At 42.3% G+C, this 21,705-nt stretch overlaps 1 protein-coding gene across 12 annotated transcripts in view; it reads left to right on the top strand.

The window, feature by feature from the left end:
- The window catches only part of DTNA (dystrobrevin alpha), a 319,072-nt gene extending 298,936 nt beyond the window's left edge, over window positions 1-20,136 (top strand). For 9 of the 12 annotated variants that reach the window (XM_027526045.1, XM_027526044.1, XM_027526051.1 and 6 more), the window contains 6 exons: window positions 3,253-3,412; window positions 5,279-5,368; window positions 8,180-8,348; window positions 10,886-11,018; window positions 12,966-13,014; window positions 16,493-20,136. In XM_027526045.1, coding sequence (XP_027381846.1) covers window positions 3,253-3,412; window positions 5,279-5,368; window positions 8,180-8,348; window positions 10,886-11,018; window positions 12,966-12,983 — 570 coding nt within the window. In that variant the 3' untranslated portion in view covers window positions 12,984-13,014; window positions 16,493-20,136. The remainder of the gene's footprint in view (window positions 1-3,252; window positions 3,413-5,278; window positions 5,369-8,179; window positions 8,349-10,885; window positions 11,019-12,965; window positions 13,015-16,492) is intronic. The other 3 variants (XM_027526048.1, XM_027526043.1, XM_027526049.1) reach the window with 3 other exon arrangements.
- The last annotated feature ends 1,569 nt before the right edge of the window (window positions 20,137-21,705 follow it).

The raw sequence follows: 21,705 nt of genomic DNA, 5'->3' as shown, positions 1-21,705 counted from the left end.
TAAAGGCTGGTCATGACTGGGGAAAAGATGCAGCTGAATCTTTACTTCAGCACCGAATCATCCACCTAATTTCTTCACACAATCAGACTGCTTGTAATTGCACCAATTAGAAATTCATTTAGGAGATAGTAGCTGTTAGTCATTCACACATGGGTGTAATTTAGACTCAGTCAATTGTTTTTCCCTTAACATATAACCACAATCTGTTATTTTTCTCTTAACACAAGTCTACTCATGGGAGTTTTGAAGACAGGAAAGAGGCAGAAAGGGGTAGGGAAAGTTGGCTTTGGAGACATGGTGTTAAGCAGGGAGAGCGGAGGCCAGTGTGGTACCCAAAGGTGGCATGGTGCCCTGTGGTACCCTGTGGCAGCAGCCCCAGGAACATCATATGGTACAGAATCCAGTGGCACAGGTGTGAGCAGGGCTGGCATGCACTACAGCCCCAGTAACATCAGATACTGAAACACAGGCCCACAGCCCCATATCCAAAATCACTGGGTCCAGAGATGCTCCAGAACTCAGAATCTGGTTTTAGAAACTCAATACAGTGCAGATACCACATAAGTAGCCTCATAGCAGTTAGGAAACAACACATGTAGCCCATTGGATTTCATATTTGCAGATAAGAGACGGGGGGCCTGTATTTCTGAACTGATTGATAAACAGCCCAAAGGCTCTTCTGCCACTCTGGCACTCACACTGCTCTCCATGAGCAGTAACTAGAAGGTTCTACTGCATAGCCCAGCAGAAAGCCGTAGACCACTGCTCCAACACACTCTCCAGTGCATCCTTGTCCTGCATCTTCTGAGCCTTTGGGTAGCTCACCCTTTCAACATTAGTGACAGTATGTTTCGAAACAGCAATGGAAGCATGTGAAGGTTGGTCCCAGTGCCCACAATCCTGAGAAGTAGCTGTGGTGATGTAGGAAAACCCTGGCCTTGTGGGCTAAAGGCTGGGGGGTCCATTTCATCTCTGTCCTTCACTAGCTCGGAGACCTTGGGTGATTATGACCTCTGAGTCTTGCTAACCTAAAAAATGGGAGTACTCATACCTCAAGTGGTTGTTGAGAGGATTAAGTGAAATAGATGGGATTAAGGTGCTTTCTAGACCATCAGTTGCTATTGAGACATAAGCTACTATCATGCCTAGCACTTATTAGTGAGAGAATAAAGCAAACTAAGGCATGCCGATATGCTCTAGAGACTATAAATTGCATACAAGAGTGGAGTTTTATTATTATTATGAACCTCCTATCACGGAAGAGGATGTGGCTTCCAGGGTAGAGAAGGTAACCCACCCTGTGTAGCCAAGAGAAGTCTTCTTCCTTCAACCCCCCTGTCCAGCTTCTCATGGCCAGTCCCTCCTGCCATCTGCATCTGGGTCCTTGGTAAAGAAAACAGATGAGAAGGGGCAAGGAGCCCTGCCAAGGGCCCTGTCTTGGAAAGGATACACAGGAGGGTTGCCAGGGAGAGGCACCTGACCTCAGGGGAACTGATCAACACCTGTCTCCTTTAGGGACCCTCCACCAGCCATAGGCCATCCAGGCCATCTACAACCCAGGGCAGGCAGAGCACCTGGGCTCAGGCCCCAGCCCAGACCCTCTAGCCCCATCTCCTGGACAATTCTTTTCACCTCTCTGAACCTTGTGGTCCATGACGGCACATTTAGCATAATGGGGCCTACTTCAGTAGGTCATGGAGAGACACCAGTGGGAATGTATGTGAAAACCTTTTGTACATGGCGAAGCATGACTCAAAAGTGAAGTCACCACCTATTGGTGTGAGATGCAGGGAGGTGTCCAGGTAGCTCATCAGCAGAGGAGTCACCATAATGACCTTGAGCTGCCCAAGTTCGCTAGAGTAAACCAGGTCCATCCCGGAGAAGGCTGGGGCAAGGGGCTGCAAAGCATCACCAGCAGGCAAACTTCACTTCTCTGGGCCTCACGGGCCACTCCAAGGTACTGTTGTGAGTGAAAGAGTGGAATCCTCAGCGCCTCAAGCATCACATGAGTTATTTTCTGTTTTGCTTCATTTTTAATTCTGGATTTTTCTCAATTTATAGATTTGACTTTTATGTGTGATGCTGGAGCCCTGGAAAGCTAACAGCATGGCATTTTACAGGATTGATGTTGTGTGTTTTAACTGCAAGCAGCTGAACCCACAGCAAAGACCTAAATGGAATACTCCAGAGCACTGCTCTGGTGGTGCATGTCTGGGGTTTGAATGGGGTGATGATGAATCTCTGGAGCTTGCTGTGAAATAGTCCTCACTCTCCCTGGCCAGCCCCAGCGGGCTGGAATGCAATTTATGTGAACATCTAATCTGTTGTATATGCACTTCTTACATTTTCATGTTTGTGCTGACTTGACTGCCTTTGTAAACTAATTATTAAAACAGAAAATGATTCCAAGAGACCTCACTGCAGAGCCGAACCTATGAAATTCAAGGTGTGACAAGTCTCAGAATGATTTCCTGCTGAGGGTTGGAGTGAGGAGATGAATGACTTTTAAGTTGTTTTCTCCTTTTTCTTCACTCATTTTTAAATCCCACTGTTCTTACTGCTAGAATATTGCTTTTTCATAGGTGAAGAGAAAGACAATTCCTATAGGAAGCATTACCCCCAAACTGGAAACCAAGATTTCTATGTTTCTCATCCTCATTTGAATCCCTGAATCAGAGCAATTCAACAGTCAACTTTTCCTGTAAAGTAGGGACTAAACAATTTACACCTCATTTGAGTCTTAATTTGAGATTTAATACACACAATATGGCATGACATGATAAGCACTATAAATTATTCTCTGCAGATGATGGCAGGACAGACTGGTTGAAAATTTAGGAAGAGCAATATACCACATCCATCCTAAATAGTCTCCGAGTTTAAATTTTTTCCTAATGTCTTTTTATTCTGTATAGATCTTCTTTCAAGGAGAAAATAAACACCTTGAAATTATCACTGCTTAACAGTAGTTTCATTACGTGGGCAAACATCTCATCTATGACGTAGAACAGTGAACGTGGTACTAATAATCTCCGCTTTCGGTTTGTAACCCAAACTCCAGACTATGTCCGGTAAGGTCCTAAACGGTCTGCACCTGCAATTCAAGTTGAGCATTGCCATCTCCATGACCTAGAACTTCAGCTCGCTTTGGGATTCCATTGTCACGGTTTTTAACATTTAACAGAGGCACTGGGAAGGGCATTTGGCATCTTCTTGGGGAAAACAAATTAATGGCTTGCCTTGTCTCTCCAGACCCAGGGGGCAGGCTCCCCCCGCTCCTCCCCTAGCCACACCATCAGCAGGCCCATCCCCATGCCGGTGCGGTCCGCGTCCGCCTGCTCCACCCCGACCCCCACGCCTCAGGACTCACTCACGGGGGTAGGGGGAGACGTACAGGAGGCGTTTGCACAAAGTAAGTGGCATTTCTATTATTATCGGTATTACTTTGCTGTGTTCTGCTTTATGTGACCAAAAACAAAGTCGCCAAGGATTGCGTGTTCTACAGTTACCAGAGCCAATACCAAAGATGTTCTAGACTGTTCCGTGGCTTGTGTCAGAGCCAAGCCTGCAAGACCTTTTAGCACCTCCCTACGCTGATCTGTTCATCCCTTCACCATCTTATCTTCTGGCTTCTCTTGCCCTGCCCTGTTTTTTTTAATGAGCCTTTGCTCCTTAAGGGAAAGGAAAAAAAATCCTTCCAACAGTATCCCTAGGAAATTATATGAATGTAATCCATTTGAAAATCCTGCAAGATATTTCCGGCTTTCTTCTTTTTACATGAAAGGAAACTTAAGATTTGAGAGTAAACAAGCCCATCTCTTTAGCACAGAGGCAATCGAAAAGGATGCTTAGTCACCTTCCAGATGCCTTAGAGAGTTGACTCATTGCCTCTGTGTCCTGGGGCTGGGAGGCGAGGCCCCCACAGTTCACAGAGGAGGGCAGAGAGTGATTGGAGATGACAAACAGCATTCTCCCACTGCTGCCTCTTCTAGCCATGTATGTACTGCGAGGCTGTTTCTCTTCCTGCCGAAGTTTATCTGTAAGCCACGTATTTGGAATGTTGAGCCTCTTTTTTAAACGTATTATGGACTTAGCCCTCAATTGGGCTCCTTGCCCTGCTCCCAGGCCAGCACACAAATATCCTTTTAACCCTTGCTGTTGTTATTGTTTAGTTGCTCAGTCACGTCGAACTCTTTTGCGACCCCTTGGACTATAGCACAGTAGACTCCCCTGTCCATGGGATTTCCCAGGCAAGAATACGGGAGTGGGTTGCCATTTCCTTCTCCAGGCCATCTTCCCAACCCAGGGATCAAACATAAGTCTCCTGCACTGGCAGGCAGATTCTTTACCACTGAGCCACCAGAGAAGGCCCTGTTTGAACCCTTAGTGTGATGGAAATCTCATAATAATCTTTCTCAACCATAGAGAAATATGGTCTAAGTTCTGAGTCAGGGTATTTGGCATACATCTTCTGCCCATGTATTGGCAGCAGGAGCAAGAATCGTCACACCTTTTCCACCCTCTGAGGACATTCGGTGCACAGGGTTCCCATTCCCAAGAGGTACCTGAAATAGTCGGGGGAGTTTGGGGAGCCCTGCTGGGAAGTGGAGGCTGAAATGCTGGAGATCAGAATCTGATGCACTTCAGCCACCAGGTAATGGCTACAGCAGTAGCAGCTGCTGGGAAGGCACAGCTCTGGTGGGGAAACCAGACTTTTCATCTATGAGGGCAATACCTAAGTAGGGTGATCACATATGCCGGTTTACCTGCGACCATCCCTGTTTGTGCCAGGTCACCCAGTCATTTTTTTAAGACTTTTTTTTTTTTTTTGATGTGGACCATTTTTAAAACTTTGATCAAATTTGTTACAATATTGCTTCTGTTTCGTTTTGGTTTTTTGGTTGTGAGGCATGTGGGACCTTAGATCCCCAACCAGGGATTGAACTCGCACCCCCTACATTGGAAGGCAAAGTCTTAACCACTGGACCACCAGAGAAGTCCTCATTCTTGTTACCAATACCACCCCTTTCACTTGTAAAATTGTCCCAGTTTGAACAATAAATTGTATGAATCCCCATCAGCTGCCATGTCTTCATACATCAAAGGCCATTGCCCTGAACACAAAGTATTTTTTTTCAGGAAATGAACCAAAGCACTTTTGAAAAGAAGTCTTGGAAGTTTTCTTGCTGTAGAATTTCAATGGGAATGATAAACAGCATAAAAATTGGGGGAAAAGGAGAGTATTGAATTTTTTTTTCCATTATCATTCTTTCCTAAGGCTCAAGAAGAAATTTAAGGAATGACTTACTAGTAGCAGCAGATTCCATCACGAACACCATGTCCTCTCTCGTGAAAGAGTTGAATTCTGGTGAGTCCCTGGTCCCCTCTTATCTGTCTGCTCACTGCAGAAGGACCCATAACCTCTGTTAGGGATCTGCTCATAGAACACTTAGGTGCCATCTTTTTAGCTGAAAACTCTGCATTCTTAAGATGTTTATTGTCTGAATGAGAAATGTGAGACCATCTTGAGTTTAATAATTAACACTTTATAGGTAAACTTTTAAGAAAGGCCTCTGGAGATTTCAGCATTATCTTTAAACCTTATTTGTTGTTGTTCGGTCTCTAAGTCTTATCCAACTTTCTGCGACCCCATGGACTGTAGCACGCTGGGCTTCTCTGTCATCCACTATCTCCCAGAGTTTGCTCAAATTCATGTCCATTGAATTGGTGATGCTGTCTAACCATCTCATCCTCTGCCCGCCCCCTTCTCTTTTTGCCTTCAATCTTTCCCAACATCAGGGTCTATTCTTAACTTTATTTATTACCCCCAAAATAGTTAATAACTCAGAATTGTATAAAGAAGAAAATAACATTTACTGTAAGCTAAACTACTCTAGTTTAACTATTCATTTAATGTTTAATATTTAGGTTGATTCCAGTTATTTACAATTAGAAACAACTTTGCTGTTTAAAAGAGATCTTCTCATTGTCAAGTAGAAAAAGATTTTTTAAAGATCTATGTGACATTTTGTTGGGATGTTAGATTTTTTAGTACTGTTTACATTTTGCTGATGAAAAGACTATAAATACATGCTTAATGCAGAAAGTTTGAAAAATGCAGAAAAGAATAAAGAAAAATATTAAAATTGACTTGTAAATCCAGAATCCCATGGGTATGCCTGTGGCTGATTCATGTTGATGTATGGCAGAAACCATCATTATATTGTAATTACCCTCCAATTAAAAATAACATTTTTTAAAAATCCAGAATTCCAAGGTAGCCACTGTTAAATATATCATGACCCAATGTGACATGATGCTGAAGTTAGTTTATAAGGTCAAATGTCTTATTTACTAATTTAGGCTCTGTTAATTTGGAATGCGTGGCTATTTGAATGAAGCTAAACTGAAATTTGGGCTTCCTAAGTGGCTCACTGGTAAAGAATCTGCCCACCAATGCGGGAGACAAGGGTTTGATCCCTAGGAGAAGAAGATGCCCTGGAGAAGGAAATGGCAACCTACTCCAGTATTCTTGCCTGGGACGGAGGAGCCTGGTGGGCTATAGTCTATAGGGTCGCAAAAGAGCTGGACATGACTTAGCCGCTAAACAACAACAAACTTAAATTCACCTTTGCAATACCACCAAAGAAAGATCTTCCCAGAAAATATATAGCATAAAATTGCAGTACTCTTTATCCTAATAATACTACAGAGTTTTAGACAATTTAACAGTGTTAATATACAAATAAATATCTTGCTAGTTAGGAATACATTTCATCTATTCATGAAAGCCCTACTAGCAATATGACTGTTTTTCAGGACTGTGGTCATGTAGTTGAGATTACAAAAACTGTAAAAATAAAACTTCACCATTAAAAAAAAAATCTGGACTTAAATTTCTGAAAGTCTCTATAATTAGAGTTAAAATAATGAAATGGTAATCTTAACCTAAAATAATAGCAATATAAATTGCTGCTATTATTTTAGGTTAAGATTACCAGATAGGATAAAAATGACAGTAGTTAATATATATATCATGGTTAGTGGCATATACCCAGTGCCCTAGCAAATGATGAAGAAAATGAGTACATTCTCATTGGGGATGTTTCAAAGTACTATTAGTTTATACTCTTACAGTACTTTGAAATAATAAGTGAATGTAGTGTTTTAGGTTTGTTTATCTTAAGTTAAAGTAGATTTTCCCTAATAGTTGCTCATGGAAACCCCAAACAAGCCTTTTGGCCAACCCAATAATATTAAGCAAAAGTAACAACAGTTTTAAAGAAGAGGGGGAAAAACAGAATGCTTGGAGAATTGTCAGTTATTAAGACAAAAATTCCTTGTAACATTATTGAGATTTAAAAAAGACAATGTGTATGTGTGTGTGTGTGTGTGTGTGTGTGTGTGTTAGTTGCTCAGTCGTGTCCAACTCCTTGCAACCCCATGGACTATAGCCCACCAGACTCCTCTGTCCATGGAATTCTCCAAGCAAGAATACTGGAGTGTGTTGCCATTCCCTTCTTCAGGGGATCTTCCTGACCCAGAGATCAAACCCAGATCTCCCACATTTCAGGCAGATTCTTTACCATTTAAGCCACCAGGGAAGCCCAAAAAAAGACAATACTGTATTCTAAATGATCTTATGGTTCGGTTCAGTTCCATCGCTCAGTGGCAACTCTTTGCGACCCCATGGACTGCAGTACGCCAGGCCTCCCTGTCCATCACCAGCTCCTAGAGTTTACTCAAACTCATGTCTATTGAGTCAGTGATCCCATCCAACCATCTCATCCTCTGTCGTCCCCTTCTCCTCCTGCCTTCAATCTTTCCCAGCATCAGGGTCTTTTCAAATGAGTCAGCTCTTCGCATCAGGTGGCCAAAATAGTGGAGTTTCAGCTTCAACATCAGTCCTTCCAATGAATATTCAGGACTGATTTCCTTTAGGATGGACTGGTTGGATCTCCTTGCAGTACAAGGGACTTTAAAGAGTCTTCCTGATTTTATGGTAATTCATGTCAATATCAATTCATTTTGAAAACAAATGAACACTCACTTGACTTGTGTATAGTAGCTGGTCAGTGTTTTACACAGCACAGGTTAATTTATGTTAAGCCTAGCCCTTTATTGGATGATCATAAAAAAATCTAAGATATTCTTTACTTTCTTCAATTGTACCTAATAGAGGTGGGGAGTGAAACTGATAGTAACGTGGATTCTGAATTTGCACGGACTCAGTTTGAAGATCTGGTCCCATCACCAACCTCTGAAAAAGCTTTTCTAGCACAAATCCACGCCCGAAAACCTGGGTACCTTCACAGTGGAGCTACCCCGAGCACCATGCGTGGGGACATGTGAGTATCTTCTGCCTGGGGGGTGTTTTTTTCAGCAACAGAACACTCTGCAGGGAGCATAGGAAAATAAAAACATGGTTGCTTAGTTTTTCATTTTGGAAAGGAATGACACAGTTTCCTTTTCTGCCAGAAAAGGTAGAAGGGTGTGTGTGTGCTAAGTCACTTCAGGCATGTCCCAATCTATGTGACCCTATGGCTTCAGCCCACCAGGCTCCTCTGTCCATGGGATTCTCCAATAAGAGTACTGGAGTGGGTTGCCACGCCCTCCTCCAGGAGATCCTCCTGACCCAGGGATCGAACCCGAGTCTCTTGTGTCTCCTGCATTGGCAGACGGGTTCTTTACCACTAGCACCCCCTGGGAAACCCAGGTAGAAGGGCGCTTCATTTCAACTTCTCATTGTGACTTGTCCTCCTAACAATTTCCAGAGTATCAGTAACGAAAACCAGCCAGTGCCTGTTGAGATCCTGGCCTGCCCAAGGCACTCAACCAGTTAGATACAAAATAGTGTCAAAAATCACTCCCAGCATCCCAGGACTCATAGACTAGTTCAGAAGATAAATCATCCTGTCTTCCGAATTTACTAGATTCACTCTTAAGGGACCCGGTGATACTAGAGAGGCCTCTCTTTAAATTGAGTATAAACATCATCTATGCACTTGTAATTTGAATAACTAAATGTATAAAAATCTCGTTATAAAGAAGTCCAATTTGCTTGACTTGTTGAATATGTATAAATCTGACCTTCAAAAGACATTTTACAAAGATTTTCACCCAATTAGGTTTCTGTAGCTTGACAGGAGCCAGTAGAATCAGTGACATTCCCGACTAGACTGTGACCTTGGATCAGCTCCAAGTAGTCAGGCAGAAAAAGTTAAAGCTGAGAAACAAAGGCAAAGCAAGGACAGAACTGCAGAGCCCAGCTTGGGAGGGAAAAGAATAAAATGAAGAAAGTTAAGTAAGTGGGGTTCTGAGAAATATGGACAAGGGCTCACCCAGAAGCTGGAAAAGGGAGTTGATGAGCAGTTTAAAAAAAAGCTACAGAAGGGTGGTGGGGCTTAACATGAGAAGAACTGCAGACTCGTCTACAAAAATAAACTGTCTGTTTTAAAGCCCCAAAGAAGAAACTAACCAGAGGCCTTTCTGGTGTTTTGACTCTCCATCCAAGGAGTGAGTAAAAAGACCAGTAATAATGGGAAATTATAAATAGACATGGTTTGAAAGCCAGCTGTGAAAAGGCAGAGAGCATAATATCAAAACAAAACAGTTATGATTTTATGTGGCAGGAGGCTGCTGCTTTTAATTGTAGTTCGCTTTCTTGTCTTTCCCTCTATAATTTAGAATTATTTGATTTGTTTGTTATTCAGACTGGAGAACTGTGATCAGTTCAGTCTGGTAAATAATGTATCTATGTGATTTTTTATAATTGAGCATCTACATAGTGGTGACCTAAAACTTTCTTGATCCACTCACAAGATCCAAGACTGTAGCTAAAGCCACCCGATCTGCTGTTCCTGGCAGGCTGGTGGCAGGACCAACTACCAACAGGGCTGTGGGGGTTGGGAAGGGAAAGTTTACAGAGGCCTTGCAGACCTATTTAGGCTGGCCCCAAACCTCTAAAAATAACAAGAACATGCCGTACAGATATAAATAAACATGAACATTGGTATTTATGTTCCAACCCAGAAACTTCTACTTGACCACTCTTTTTCATTTTAGGGGATATTTTAATATCTGTACTATCTAAGCATGTACTGTGTTTTAGCCCAAGCATATTTTAGTCATATGATTTAGGTAGTGAATTTATATTCAGTCCCAGGAAGAACTTTATATATACTTGGGTGAATAGATGGAGAGTCACACATTAGTGAATGAGATCATTTTTATCCATTTGTTTCATGGTGGAATTGGACAATTTAAATGGATTTCTTAAAGTCAGAGATAGTATACATCTTTAAGATCAAGAGCTGTGGGTTAGAATAGTAGTCTCCCTGACATTGATTGGCTGATACTCTGAGCCTTGATTCTACCATAAAAATACAGCACATGAGTGCATGGGCCTATATACATGCAGAACACAAAGAGCATTAAATTACAAACAAATATTCTTAGACATTATTTCACTAGAGGGCTCACTTTCCTTATAGAAAGTGTTTTTGAACTCCATTTTTTTAAGCCCCCAAATTGGGAAAACTGTATCCTCTCAAAAGATAAGCCTGCCTTTTTTTTTGAGAATGGCAAACATTTAAAGGACAACTCATTCCAGGAAACTCTAGGAAAACAGGTGACAACGATCACCAGACTACCCTAGAAAAACTGCCTATGAGAACACCTTGATCATATATTTCTCCAAACTTCCAAAGCGTCTTTCAAGTTTTTTTCATCATGTCAAAGAAAATCCTAAATTGAAGTAAATCGAAGCAAAGAAGTGAATTAGAGACAAAATAAATGTGTGCCCAGAACAGCAGGTAATACAGGGGTTCCACTCATATTTGCCTTTTAAGATTTGCTCCAAAACGCCCTTTGTGGTTGACTCCAGGGTTACAGAAGACGGGGACCCCTACGTGCGGCCAGAGGATGAGAACTATGAAGATGACTCTGTCCGGCAGCTGGAGAATGAGCTGAAGATGGAGGAATACCTAAAACAGAAGCTACAGGACGAAGCCTATCAGGTACCGAGACCCCACCCCACACCACCCACCACTTCAGCCCCCGCCCCTCGGTGGCTGGATCTTTCACATTATTCCAAAACTTGGTGCCTTCTCCTTCCTTCCACCCTCCCTTTCTGGAATATTCTGACAGTACTCCTCAGCCCATGAATTCTAAGACAGGGAAAGGTTTAATGCTTCTTATAGCTGTCACTCATCAAGTATTTCTATAAATTCTGAGCTGGAAAATGAAAAGAGGCCTTCCATGGTGATAATATAGTTCATGACCCTCCAAGATGATTAGGAAAACACTTTTTAAGAAAAGATACAGCTGGCTGTCCATATCAGGAGATTCAGAATCTGTGGATACTGAGGCTTAACTGGAGGGGACTTTGAGTATCCATGGATGCTGGCATCTGCAGGATGGGGGTATCCTGGAACCAGTCCCCCATAAGTACTCTGGGATTCTATGCCCTTGGGTGGGCCACAGGGCACAAGGAAATTGACTAAGCATAAGTATACCTCTGTTCTTGAATCACTTGTCCTCAACTTCCCTCCCTGCCTGCCTCGTATCAAATGTTAAGAAGTCAAAGAGTGACAAGCCTCAGCTAGAAATGCTGGGGGAAATATAGGCCCCCATTCAGCAGGGTGTGCTTGGACAGACTGTCATATATCCTGGATAGCATGATAATCCATCTGAGAATTCACCTGACATAACACACGCAATGGGGAATAATATTATCCTTACGGGGATGCATTTTCCCATGGAGATTGTTCTACTCCCCTGTCTATTTACCTAGTACGTTTCCCCTCCCTCCATCTTGCCGGGGTTCTGGGAGGACAGGGGTATTTGGATGGTTGAGACCTACTGCCCCCCACCAGGCCCCAGTGGGTTATTTTTATCAGGTCAGGCTTTCTGTCCAATATCCAGATACGTTTTTTCCACCATCTTTGGAGCAGTAGTTCTCTCTTACTCTGTTATTGGAAGAAAGAATAGCAGATAAAATAAGTTATCTACTACTCATACATCTGTAGATTGCTTGGAAATATTTTCCCAAGAAGAACAGAGCAAGAGGGAAGCCTACTAACCCCATCTTGACAATATAAAACAGAAGTTTTGCCTCTGGAATGTTCCAAAACAGTTGTGTTTCAGAATAACTTCAGAGTGTAGGCCTAGATAAACAAAGAGGGACCAGATATGTAAAGCTGTATTTGAATCCTGCATAATCAGACCTGCCCCAAGTGTACACCAGGGAGAACGTTTTTCTTCGCAACTTCTATGGCCTGTCCACAGGAGGAAATTTGCCCGGATGAAGCCTCAGGGTGTCTCTGGTAACTCTGAGGGGTGGCATTCCTACGTATATCTCCTTTTGGCCCTGCTGCACAGAAGGAGAGAGAGAGGTGGTTAAATAATCAATATTCTGGTTCATGCTGTTAGAGGCGCCTATTAGACCTCCCTCTGGGAGCCCACATTAGTTTCTGGATTTTGGTGACAACTATAACTGAAATTCTAATTTTTTTTTTTTTAAGAAAAGGAGTCATTTCATATAAGGTGTTAGATTTTTATTTATTTCAATGAACTAGAGATTTAACCTGATACAAGCAAAATGAAAGGAAATTCTATTAACAGCATCAGCTTCCATTGGAGTTCCTGCCATCTGGTAGATTTTAAGCTCCTTCTCTCTCTGTCTTGCCTTTCCTCACTACAACCAGTGACTTCAAAGAAAAGACAAAGAAAAGGACGAAGAGATTGTAATGGGTCCATGTGTTATATGTCCTGGAGAAGGTTGAAGTGGTTTTTCCTTGACTGCTCTATGAGCTGTTGGATGGGTCAGAAAGTTACTTGCATTCCCTGGATTCTCTCTGTCTATCTACCTTTCTGCATGGCTTCCAACCAAATAATTCACCAGCTTGACTGCATCACAGACTTGACATGTCACCTTTCTTGTTTGTGTCCTTTGTCACCCACAGGTCAGCTTGCAAGGTTGAATGCAATAGCCTTTTATCACTCTCCTCTCAAGTAAGTATCCACTTATTTAGGAGGAAAGGTGGTCACTGTACCCTGGATTCTGATCACTTGTAACCTACATGCACAAGCACTATCTCTTGGGGTTTTTCTATGGTAAACTATCCTCTTCCCCTGCTGATAGCAAAGAATCATCCTGGGCCATGAAACATATCGCTCTAGTCCAGTGGCGATTTGGCAGACAACCTTGGGAGTTCACTTTTTACTCTATGAATTAGGAAAACTGGCAGAGGAATTTCTATAACCCAAAGGTGCCCCAGAAATGTGCAGCTATAAAGCCAATTTGCTGATCCATAACTGCATCCAAGGTTTCAACCTCTCTGGCACTTGAGAGAGAAAAATGCAAGCTTGCTCAGCACTTGCAGAAATGAGTCAGCTCCTTAGTCCTGCTGTACTTAGGCCCCAAAAGATCAAAGTGTGCACCTTAACCAGTGAAATCAAGAACATGAATCACTAAAGAAAACAAGAGAAGCAAAGCACAGAGGGAAGCTTCCACAGCCTTATGCTTTTGGAACAGCTAATTCACACCCATCATGGAATTCAGCAAGATATAAATTGATTTAAAATACCTTTTCTGTGGCTTGTGATCCCCCACCTTCAGAGATTTACCTAAATACATGGGAAATTCTCAGTAGCTTTTTTTTTTTTTTTTTTCTAATTTAAAGAGACTAGCATTTGATTGGCAAGGACCACTTGACTATAGTGGTCTGAAGCTTAGGATCTGGACTCTAACAGACTGATTTCAAAAATGAGTTCCCTAAAATCCTAGCAGCATAATCCTTGAAAACTTGCTTAGACTTCCATGAGCCTCTGTTCCCACTGTACAACATGTATCAGAATACCTACCTCATAGAGGAGTTGTGCTCCCTGGGATACACCAAGTTACAGCTTAACCTAGTGGCAGACACACTATCATTTCATCCTGAGCATACACATACATGCCTAGCCCTCTGCTCAGTGCTTTAGAAGCAGTTCAGTCCCTGGGAGTGACAATGATTATTATGTGAGTGTATGAGAACCCCCAAGACTCAAAACTAGCTTTCTCTCTCTACTTAGGTGAATAAGGTTGGGATTCAGCTTTGTGCTACGTTTGACACACCTTCAGCTACACTGTCCCATGAATCTGATGGAGCTCTGGCTCCAGCTCATGGCCATTTAGATGTCCCACATTACAATTCAAAGCTAATACACCTCTCATAGCCATGACTGCATAAGACTTGTAACTATTTTAGTTATTCAGTCTATTCCCACCCATGGAATCTCATAAGTCTACAGTACAGTTGAGAGGAAACTCAACCTGGCTGCTAAGTTGAAAAAGGAATATATGTCTTCTAAATGATATATCAATTAGTAATGAATATATTCTAGCTGAAACACTGCTGACCTCCTGTCTCAGTCCTCAGGTTAAGATGAAGCAAGTAAAAATCAAGGTGTAATTGTTATTATGAAATATATTTTTTGAGCTGTGAGGCCCTTTGGGTATAAAAGGAAAGATCTTATTGAGCACATTTTAGTCTGTCTCCCTTGGACTTGAGACTACTGCACCACGAGTTCTCCTGATTCATCATGACTATAGTGAAAAAGTTCCCAAGAGCAATTTCTGAAAATATTCACTCCAGTTACTTTCCCAGAGGAGCAAGACGTTTCCTTTCATAGCATTTTCTTTCTCTGAACTCTAGCAATTTGATCATTTTTGTTATGCACATTATTTAAACATCAGTAGGTAGTTCTTATAAAAATATACTTCTTTAAAAAGCCTAATAAAATGCCTTTGACATTTTTTATTTAGTTGCTAAGTCATGTCCAATTCTTTTGCCACCCATGGACTATAGCCTGCCAGGCTCCTCTGTCCATGAGATTTCTCAGGCAAAGATACTGGAGTGGGTTGCCATTTCCTTCTCCAGGGGATCTTCTAAACCCTGGGATCAAACCCATGTCTCCTGTGTTGGCAGGTAGATTCTTTACTACTGAGCCACAATGGAAGCCCCAGCCCTGGACATAAACCAAGATAAAAAGCAGTATTTGGTTCTTGTCCATAAATGCCAAAGATTTTAATCTTCTGTTTCAAATTTTATTTCCAATAAAACTTAAAACAGTTGTGACCTCTGCTACTTACCGCATCCTTACCTACCTAGATGGCCTTCCACAGGATTCTAAATATAAACCAGTCTGTCACCAAATCACCAAGTCAGACAAAATTAATTTAAGATCTGGAACACTGCAGGAACTAGTAGCTTTTCATCCTTGCAGCTAGTTCTACCCTACTATAATTTTTCTTGATGAAACCAAGAAAGACAGCTGAAATTGTAGAACAGTTATCTGTTGAAATCTATTCACTTGAACTTTCTGGCTATACTGCAAGACCAGAAATTATCCCAAAATATATGCATCTCTTTGGCAAGGGTCTGAAAGTCGATTTCATCAGCTCAAAGTCAATTAGGCATCCATGAAGCAGAGTCCTACATGCTGCTGCTGCTAAGTCGCTTCAGTCGTGTCTGACTCTGTGCGACCCCATAGACGGCAGCCCACCAGGCTTCCCCATCCCTGGGATTCTCCAGGCAAGAACACTGGAGTGGGTTGCCATTTCCTCCTCCAATGCGTGAAAGTGAAAAGTGAAAGAGAAGTCGCTCAGTCATGTCTGACTCGTAGCGACCCCATGGACTGCAGCCTACCAGGCTCCTCCATCCATGGGATTCTCCAGGCAAGAGTACTGGAGTGGGGTGCCATTGCCTTCTCCGGAGCCCTACATGACTAAGGGGCAAAAGGTGAAACACCAGAAACATGGAAGACCCATCCTCTGCTCAAGAAAATCCTTAGGCCTCTTTGAAGATAAATATGCACTTACCAACACATTAACAAAAGTTATCAAGAGAAATCTGTTTTATTGCTTTTCAGCTAGCCACGTGGGAAGAAATGGTACACATAAAGCTTAGCACCCGAATTAGAGTCCACCGAGGTTCCGTTTTGGCCCATCAAATCTTAGGTTGGTCCCTTTTCCATCCCTCTGGCCACATGGTACTCCACTCACCTTGGCCAGCCACATCCTAACTTCAGAAATTGGAGGATGGAAGATCAAAGGTAGATTTTTTTTTTAAATTAGCATGGCAAAAACAAAAACAAAACTAGCATGGAATTCTGATGGTGAGTCAGTGTTTTCATGTCCTTGTCCAAAGGACAACACAGATATTTCTGTTTATGGTGCTTGAACCTTCCAGATGCCTTAGGTGCCCACTAGGCAGGAGTCTCAGCATGGAGGATTCTTGTCCTCTCTTCTATCAGAAGGTGCAGTATCCCAGTGTCCCAAGACGGTCATTCCTGATTGTCAGGGGAAGAAAGGACTGTGTGTGTGTGTGTGTGTGTGTGTGTGTGTGTGTTTCGGGGTGGGGGGAAGGGAGGATTCTAAGCTTCATAACTCTAATTTAGAGAACAGTTTCCATCTTTAAAAAAGAAATTACACATTGCTTATTCCCAGGCAAGCTATAGTCAGACAGATGCAAGTAACAGGAGAGCTGGTGATGAAGGACAGAGCTGCACCCCCAGAGGAGAAGACGGCAGCCTGGCAGCAGCCTCAGCTCATGGAAGAGAGGACCCACCACATGCAGCCGCTCCCGACAGACCCCCGCCCCCTAAAGACTGTGTTCTGCCGACTGTAGTGCAGCTAACTTTTTGTTCTAAGTTTTGTAGTTCATAGACGTGTGTTTTGAGAAGGAAAAAAAAAAATAAGACTTCTGTTCAAAGCTAACTTATCAGCTACATCTTCTGTAACATGGCTCATCCCTCGAAATGAAAACACAGGCTGAAATCCCATGCTGCTGTTACTCGCAATGGCAGTATTAACAAGCATCTTACCTTTGCACATGATATTGAACCTGGTCAGTTTACAACGACATTACTAATACTGTTTATAGCTAGGAGTTTCATTTCTGAATTCTCTGAGATTTTAGCAAACCAGTTGATTATATACACTGTACATTTTTTTTTCCACAGCAACTGGAAAAAAAACAACCACTTACAGTTATTCACTGAGCCCGAAGGATTTGGTTCCTGAGGGTACAGACTCAGAGCCCCAGAGCCAAGAAGGGTCCTTGGCCTGCATGGTCTGCACTTGTCTCCAAGTCTCTGAAAGCAGAGGCTTGAACCAAACCCATCAGGAGAATCCAATCTCTGTGGCTTCTTTCCAACTTGGGGTTGTTTTCTTTCAAGATACTCTTAACCAGTCAGCCATAGAATTTAGTGTAAATATTTTTTTTTTTCAAATAGAGATCATATTCCCAAAAAAAAGGCAACATTCAAATTATATAGAATCTAGTTTTTAAAATCAGCACAGATCTTCTTAAAAACTGTGAACTCTGTTTTGAAATACTCGTTACTAAAGCTGTTTATAAACCACAGGTGCCATAAGATCCCCCCAGTGGACTCAAGTTATCTCTGCTCTTCCACGGCTGGTTCCTTTCGGTTTAGCTTTAGGGAGCATGTTTCTAACAGCACCGCTCATCCACCGGTTCCCCATCAGGTCGTTTGGAGGCCTTTCAGCTTTAAATGTACAGGCTTAAAGTGCGCTTGCAAACGTTCGCTCTCCTTTTCTTTCTGAATGTGTTTTGCCTTAGCTGGCTCCCTGGTGTTCTGCATGCAGCCTCCTGTGGTCACGTGAGAGGAAACAGGCTTTCCTAAGTGGAGCTGGGATCTTGCACTCCGAAAAGCTGATGTGCAAAAGAACTGTCAAGGAAGGGAGAATGAATGACTCTGTTGATGGTCCTTTCTGAGGGCCCTCTTTGGGGAGCACCAAAGACCTCCCTTAGGGATTCTGGGGAAATGAAAAAAAAAATAATCTTCTACTTGTTTCAAGATTTGATGAAATAAAAATCCTGCAACATAGTAGATACATTATCCTTAAATTGGCAGCTTCTCTGGATTCCTGTTTCTCATTTAAAAGAAAGAAGAGAACATCATTCTAGAACAGTGGTTCTTGAAATGTGGTCCCTGGACCAGCAGGGCCAGCATTACCTGGGGAGTTTATTAGAAATGTAGATTCTTAGGCCCTAACCCCAGCCCTACTGAATCAGAAATTCTGGGGTTGGGGCCCCGTCATCTGTGTTTGAACTTTCCAGGTGATTCTGATGCATGCAGAAGCTGAAGAACCACTGCTTTAGAAGAAAGTTGTGTAATAAAATCTCTGAAAAGGCCTTACTCAGAATAAGCAAGAAAGGTTGAGTCATCCTCAAAGTTTGAGCGATTCAATTTTGCTTCCAGGGTTGGCAGAAGCTTTCTCCCACCCCACAGAGTTGGTAGTTGGTGGGTCCCCTGCTGAGAAGTGACATCCCAACTTCTTCCTTCTTCCTTTCCAGAGGGCTCTCAGATGCGCCCATCTCTGAGTTGGGTCAGACACCACCTCCTTGACTGCCCTCAGGAACAAAATCGCTTGCCTTGGGGTTAGTAAAGCTCTCAGTTGGCATTAGCAAGGAGCACATTCTGCCCCTTGATGTACTTAGTCATTTTTCCCTGGAGAGCCAGCCTGACAAATGCCCCTGAGAACAGGCTGACACCAAAGGGACACAACTGCACGGTTCTCAGATTTCTTTGCACAGAGGGATGTTATTGCAGGTTTTGTTGGTGTGTCTTAATGTTCATCTCCTTCCCTCTGCCCATCCTCTGTGAACCCATACCTCTCTAGATGGAGCAGGTGGCCACTGGTGCCTCATACTCAGTACTTAAAACCACTACATCCCAGCTACCTACATAGCTGTCGGCTCTGAATCATAGCTGGGCAGTTTTCAGTCTCAGAACCCTGACCCTGCAGGTGGCGTTCAGCCACTACCTGGACCGAGCTGACAGATGTTATCATTTTGTGTTTCTGCATCATAATGTTTGTCTAAGGTTTGGACTGTTCTGTGGGTAACCTTCCCTCATCATAGTGTTCGTTGCCAATTCCATCACATGGTTGTCGATCCCATCGTACGAAGTCATTGCAAGGACTCTGGAAACTGCTGCCAATGACCGATTCCTGACTAACCAGCCACCTTTTCTTTCTCTTAGCTCCACGTCAGCCCTGAGACCAGACTCAAGCACCCCTGTCCTGTAAACGAGACAAAATGGCGTGCGTTATTTTGGGTTTTCGTGTTTTTGGGCGGGTTTCTTTCCTTGGCTCTCCAAATCTACTTTTGGGGCCTGTTCTAAGTGCAAACCCAGCAGGTGTCACCTGTCCTGTCCATTAGGTACAGTTCTGTCTGGTGAGGGTTGTTTCTTTCTTGTTCCACGATGAATTGCACATCCATCTCCATTAGAGGTGATGCCCTATTAATGAGCACTGGTCTAACACAGCCAACCCTCCCCCACGGCACCATGTGAACGGAGGGAGGGAGGAGGGTGAAATCTACTGTAGGGGATTCAGGAATCAGTTGTGGTTGGTCAGGACGGAAGTCGGGGTAAATGTGGTTGGTCAGAGGGAGATGTGCTGGAGATTGTGAAAAATGGATTCTCGAGTGATCTGCTATAAGACAGGGAAGGTTCATTTGTAAGTAGTAATGTGAACTGAACTACATAAGAGTGTGGCCTTTGTTGTGATATACTATGTATTTTCTTATATGCATGAGCCAAACTGTTGCATCATAATTTAGCACTGATGTCTGCTTTTATTTTGATCATCTTTGTCCACCCTCATTAGTTCTTGGCTGTTAACTGTAGGTAGACGTTGTAGATCCAGCAGCCTTTGGTTGCTGCAGTCACCTTGGTTCGATTCCGCACAAACAACTCCATGTCCTCAGAAGAAAGGGCATTTTTACCTTTGAACCAAAAAGAAGGGAAAAATAAAAATCAGAGGTGTCATATCCTGAGGCTAATTAACTCTAAGACATTTTTAATTATGACTACTGTAATTTGACGCCATTTGAAGTAACCAATTCAGAGACACTAAAGATGTCACAACATTCATGGGTATGTAACAAAACTACTATTGTATGGGTTTTTTGTATTGCTGTTAAGTATTGTTTTGTGTGTATGTGTGTGTGTTGGAACCTCCTGGGGACATGTTATATTTTGAAGTGATTAAACTATTTAATTGTGTGTCTATATTTTGGAATGGAATTATTTCTTCATTAAAAAATGTTTTTAAAAACACTATATCTTGTGTATTTTGTTCTTTTGTTTAAATGAATGTTTCCTAAAACAACATGAGGTTAGTCTAAGAAAGACAAGTCAGTGTTTGGAGTGTGAAGCTTGGACTTTTTGCTGATTGAGGATCAAGCAATTGAGGTCAAATATTTCACCTTTTCCTGCCTTTGAGGATGCAGTCTTTTTAAAAATGAGATACTATTCTGCTGCTCATGGGAAGCCTTGTTATGATTAAGATCAAAAATCCATACTCCCTCTCCTTTTTTCTCTTCCTCTTCTTTCTTTTCTTCCCCAAATTCCAAATGTTGGGGAAAAAAAACTAACGTTTGTGTAATCCTTTACAACTTTCAAAAACCCTGTTTCATTTACATTTGATCCTCACGTCATCCAGATGTATAACTTACGGTGCTGCCTTTGTTCTGAAAAAATCTGCAGACCAGGCTGAGATGAGAAGTAGACTAGGCATGCCGTCAAACAAGAAACAGAGGGCAAAAACACAAGAAATTTCCCACTTCTGAGAAGATGGTGCGCTTTTCAGAGGAGTTGCAGGAATTTCTCCCCGTATCCAGGGCTATGGAGCCTTCACCTCACTCCCAGTAGATCTTGCATCAGACGAGACCAAGATTCATCCAAGGAATTGTGCTCTCAATTCCTTGGCATTGGTTTAATTTCTACTGCTGTCTTCTGATTGCCCTAGCAACACATATTAAACTTTGCAAATTATGTGTTCTAAATATTATCTGAGCGAGTAAAGAAAAACTGGGAGGCACTGGAAAGATGAAAAAGAGAATTTTCAATTTTTTTTTTTCTAAGATGTCAGATCCTGACGCAAGACTGTGATGTACACCAAGAATCACCATTGCCCAAAACGTTCCCCTAAGATTTCATTGGCATAGTCAGGAGTAGTGGGGCAGGTCTGGTCGTCAAACATTGGAGAAGCCTGGGGCAAGAGCTTTTTCCCCTGGTTCATAGCCAACTTGGGAACAATGATCCTCTGAAATACAAAATCCTTTATAGTCTTTTTTTAAAATGCTGCTTTGAGGGGAGGTTAGTATGAGAAAAGAGTAATATTTCCCCCTATTGCAAAGAGATCCAAGATGCTTATTTGATGAAGAAGGGCTCAAATATTTTAGTAGGATAATAGGAAGGGTATAATTTTACCAAAAAACCTAAACCAAGGCTAAGATACAATACTGAAAACTCTGCATAAAATGCAACTTAACTGCCTAGTTCTCAATGTTCTCACTACAAATAACCATACTTGCTCAACAGCAAAGACATTTTTCAAGCCATTGTGAGGGTCTCTGTACTATGAACATTAGTGGTATAAAGGACAGTCTTCAATTTTTTTTTTTTCTAAAAAACCACAAAGTCAGGAGGTGGAGAAGAGGGAACCCTTGTACACTGTGGGAATGTAAATTGATACAGCCACTATTCGAAACAAGATGGAATTTCCTTAATAACTAAAAATAGAGCTACCATATCACTCACCAATTCCACTCCTGGGCATATTTTTTTTTAATTAATTCAAAAAGATGCATACACCCCAATGTTCACAGCAGTATTATTTATAACTGC

This window comes from Bos indicus x Bos taurus, chromosome 24 (assembly GCF_003369695.1).
Source record: "Bos indicus x Bos taurus breed Angus x Brahman F1 hybrid chromosome 24, Bos_hybrid_MaternalHap_v2.0, whole genome shotgun sequence".
NCBI classification, from domain to species: Eukaryota; Metazoa; Chordata; class Mammalia; order Artiodactyla; family Bovidae; genus Bos; species Bos indicus x Bos taurus.
The sequence above is the reverse complement of the archived record's forward strand: the minus strand, read 5'-3'. Positions and strand labels throughout refer to the sequence as shown.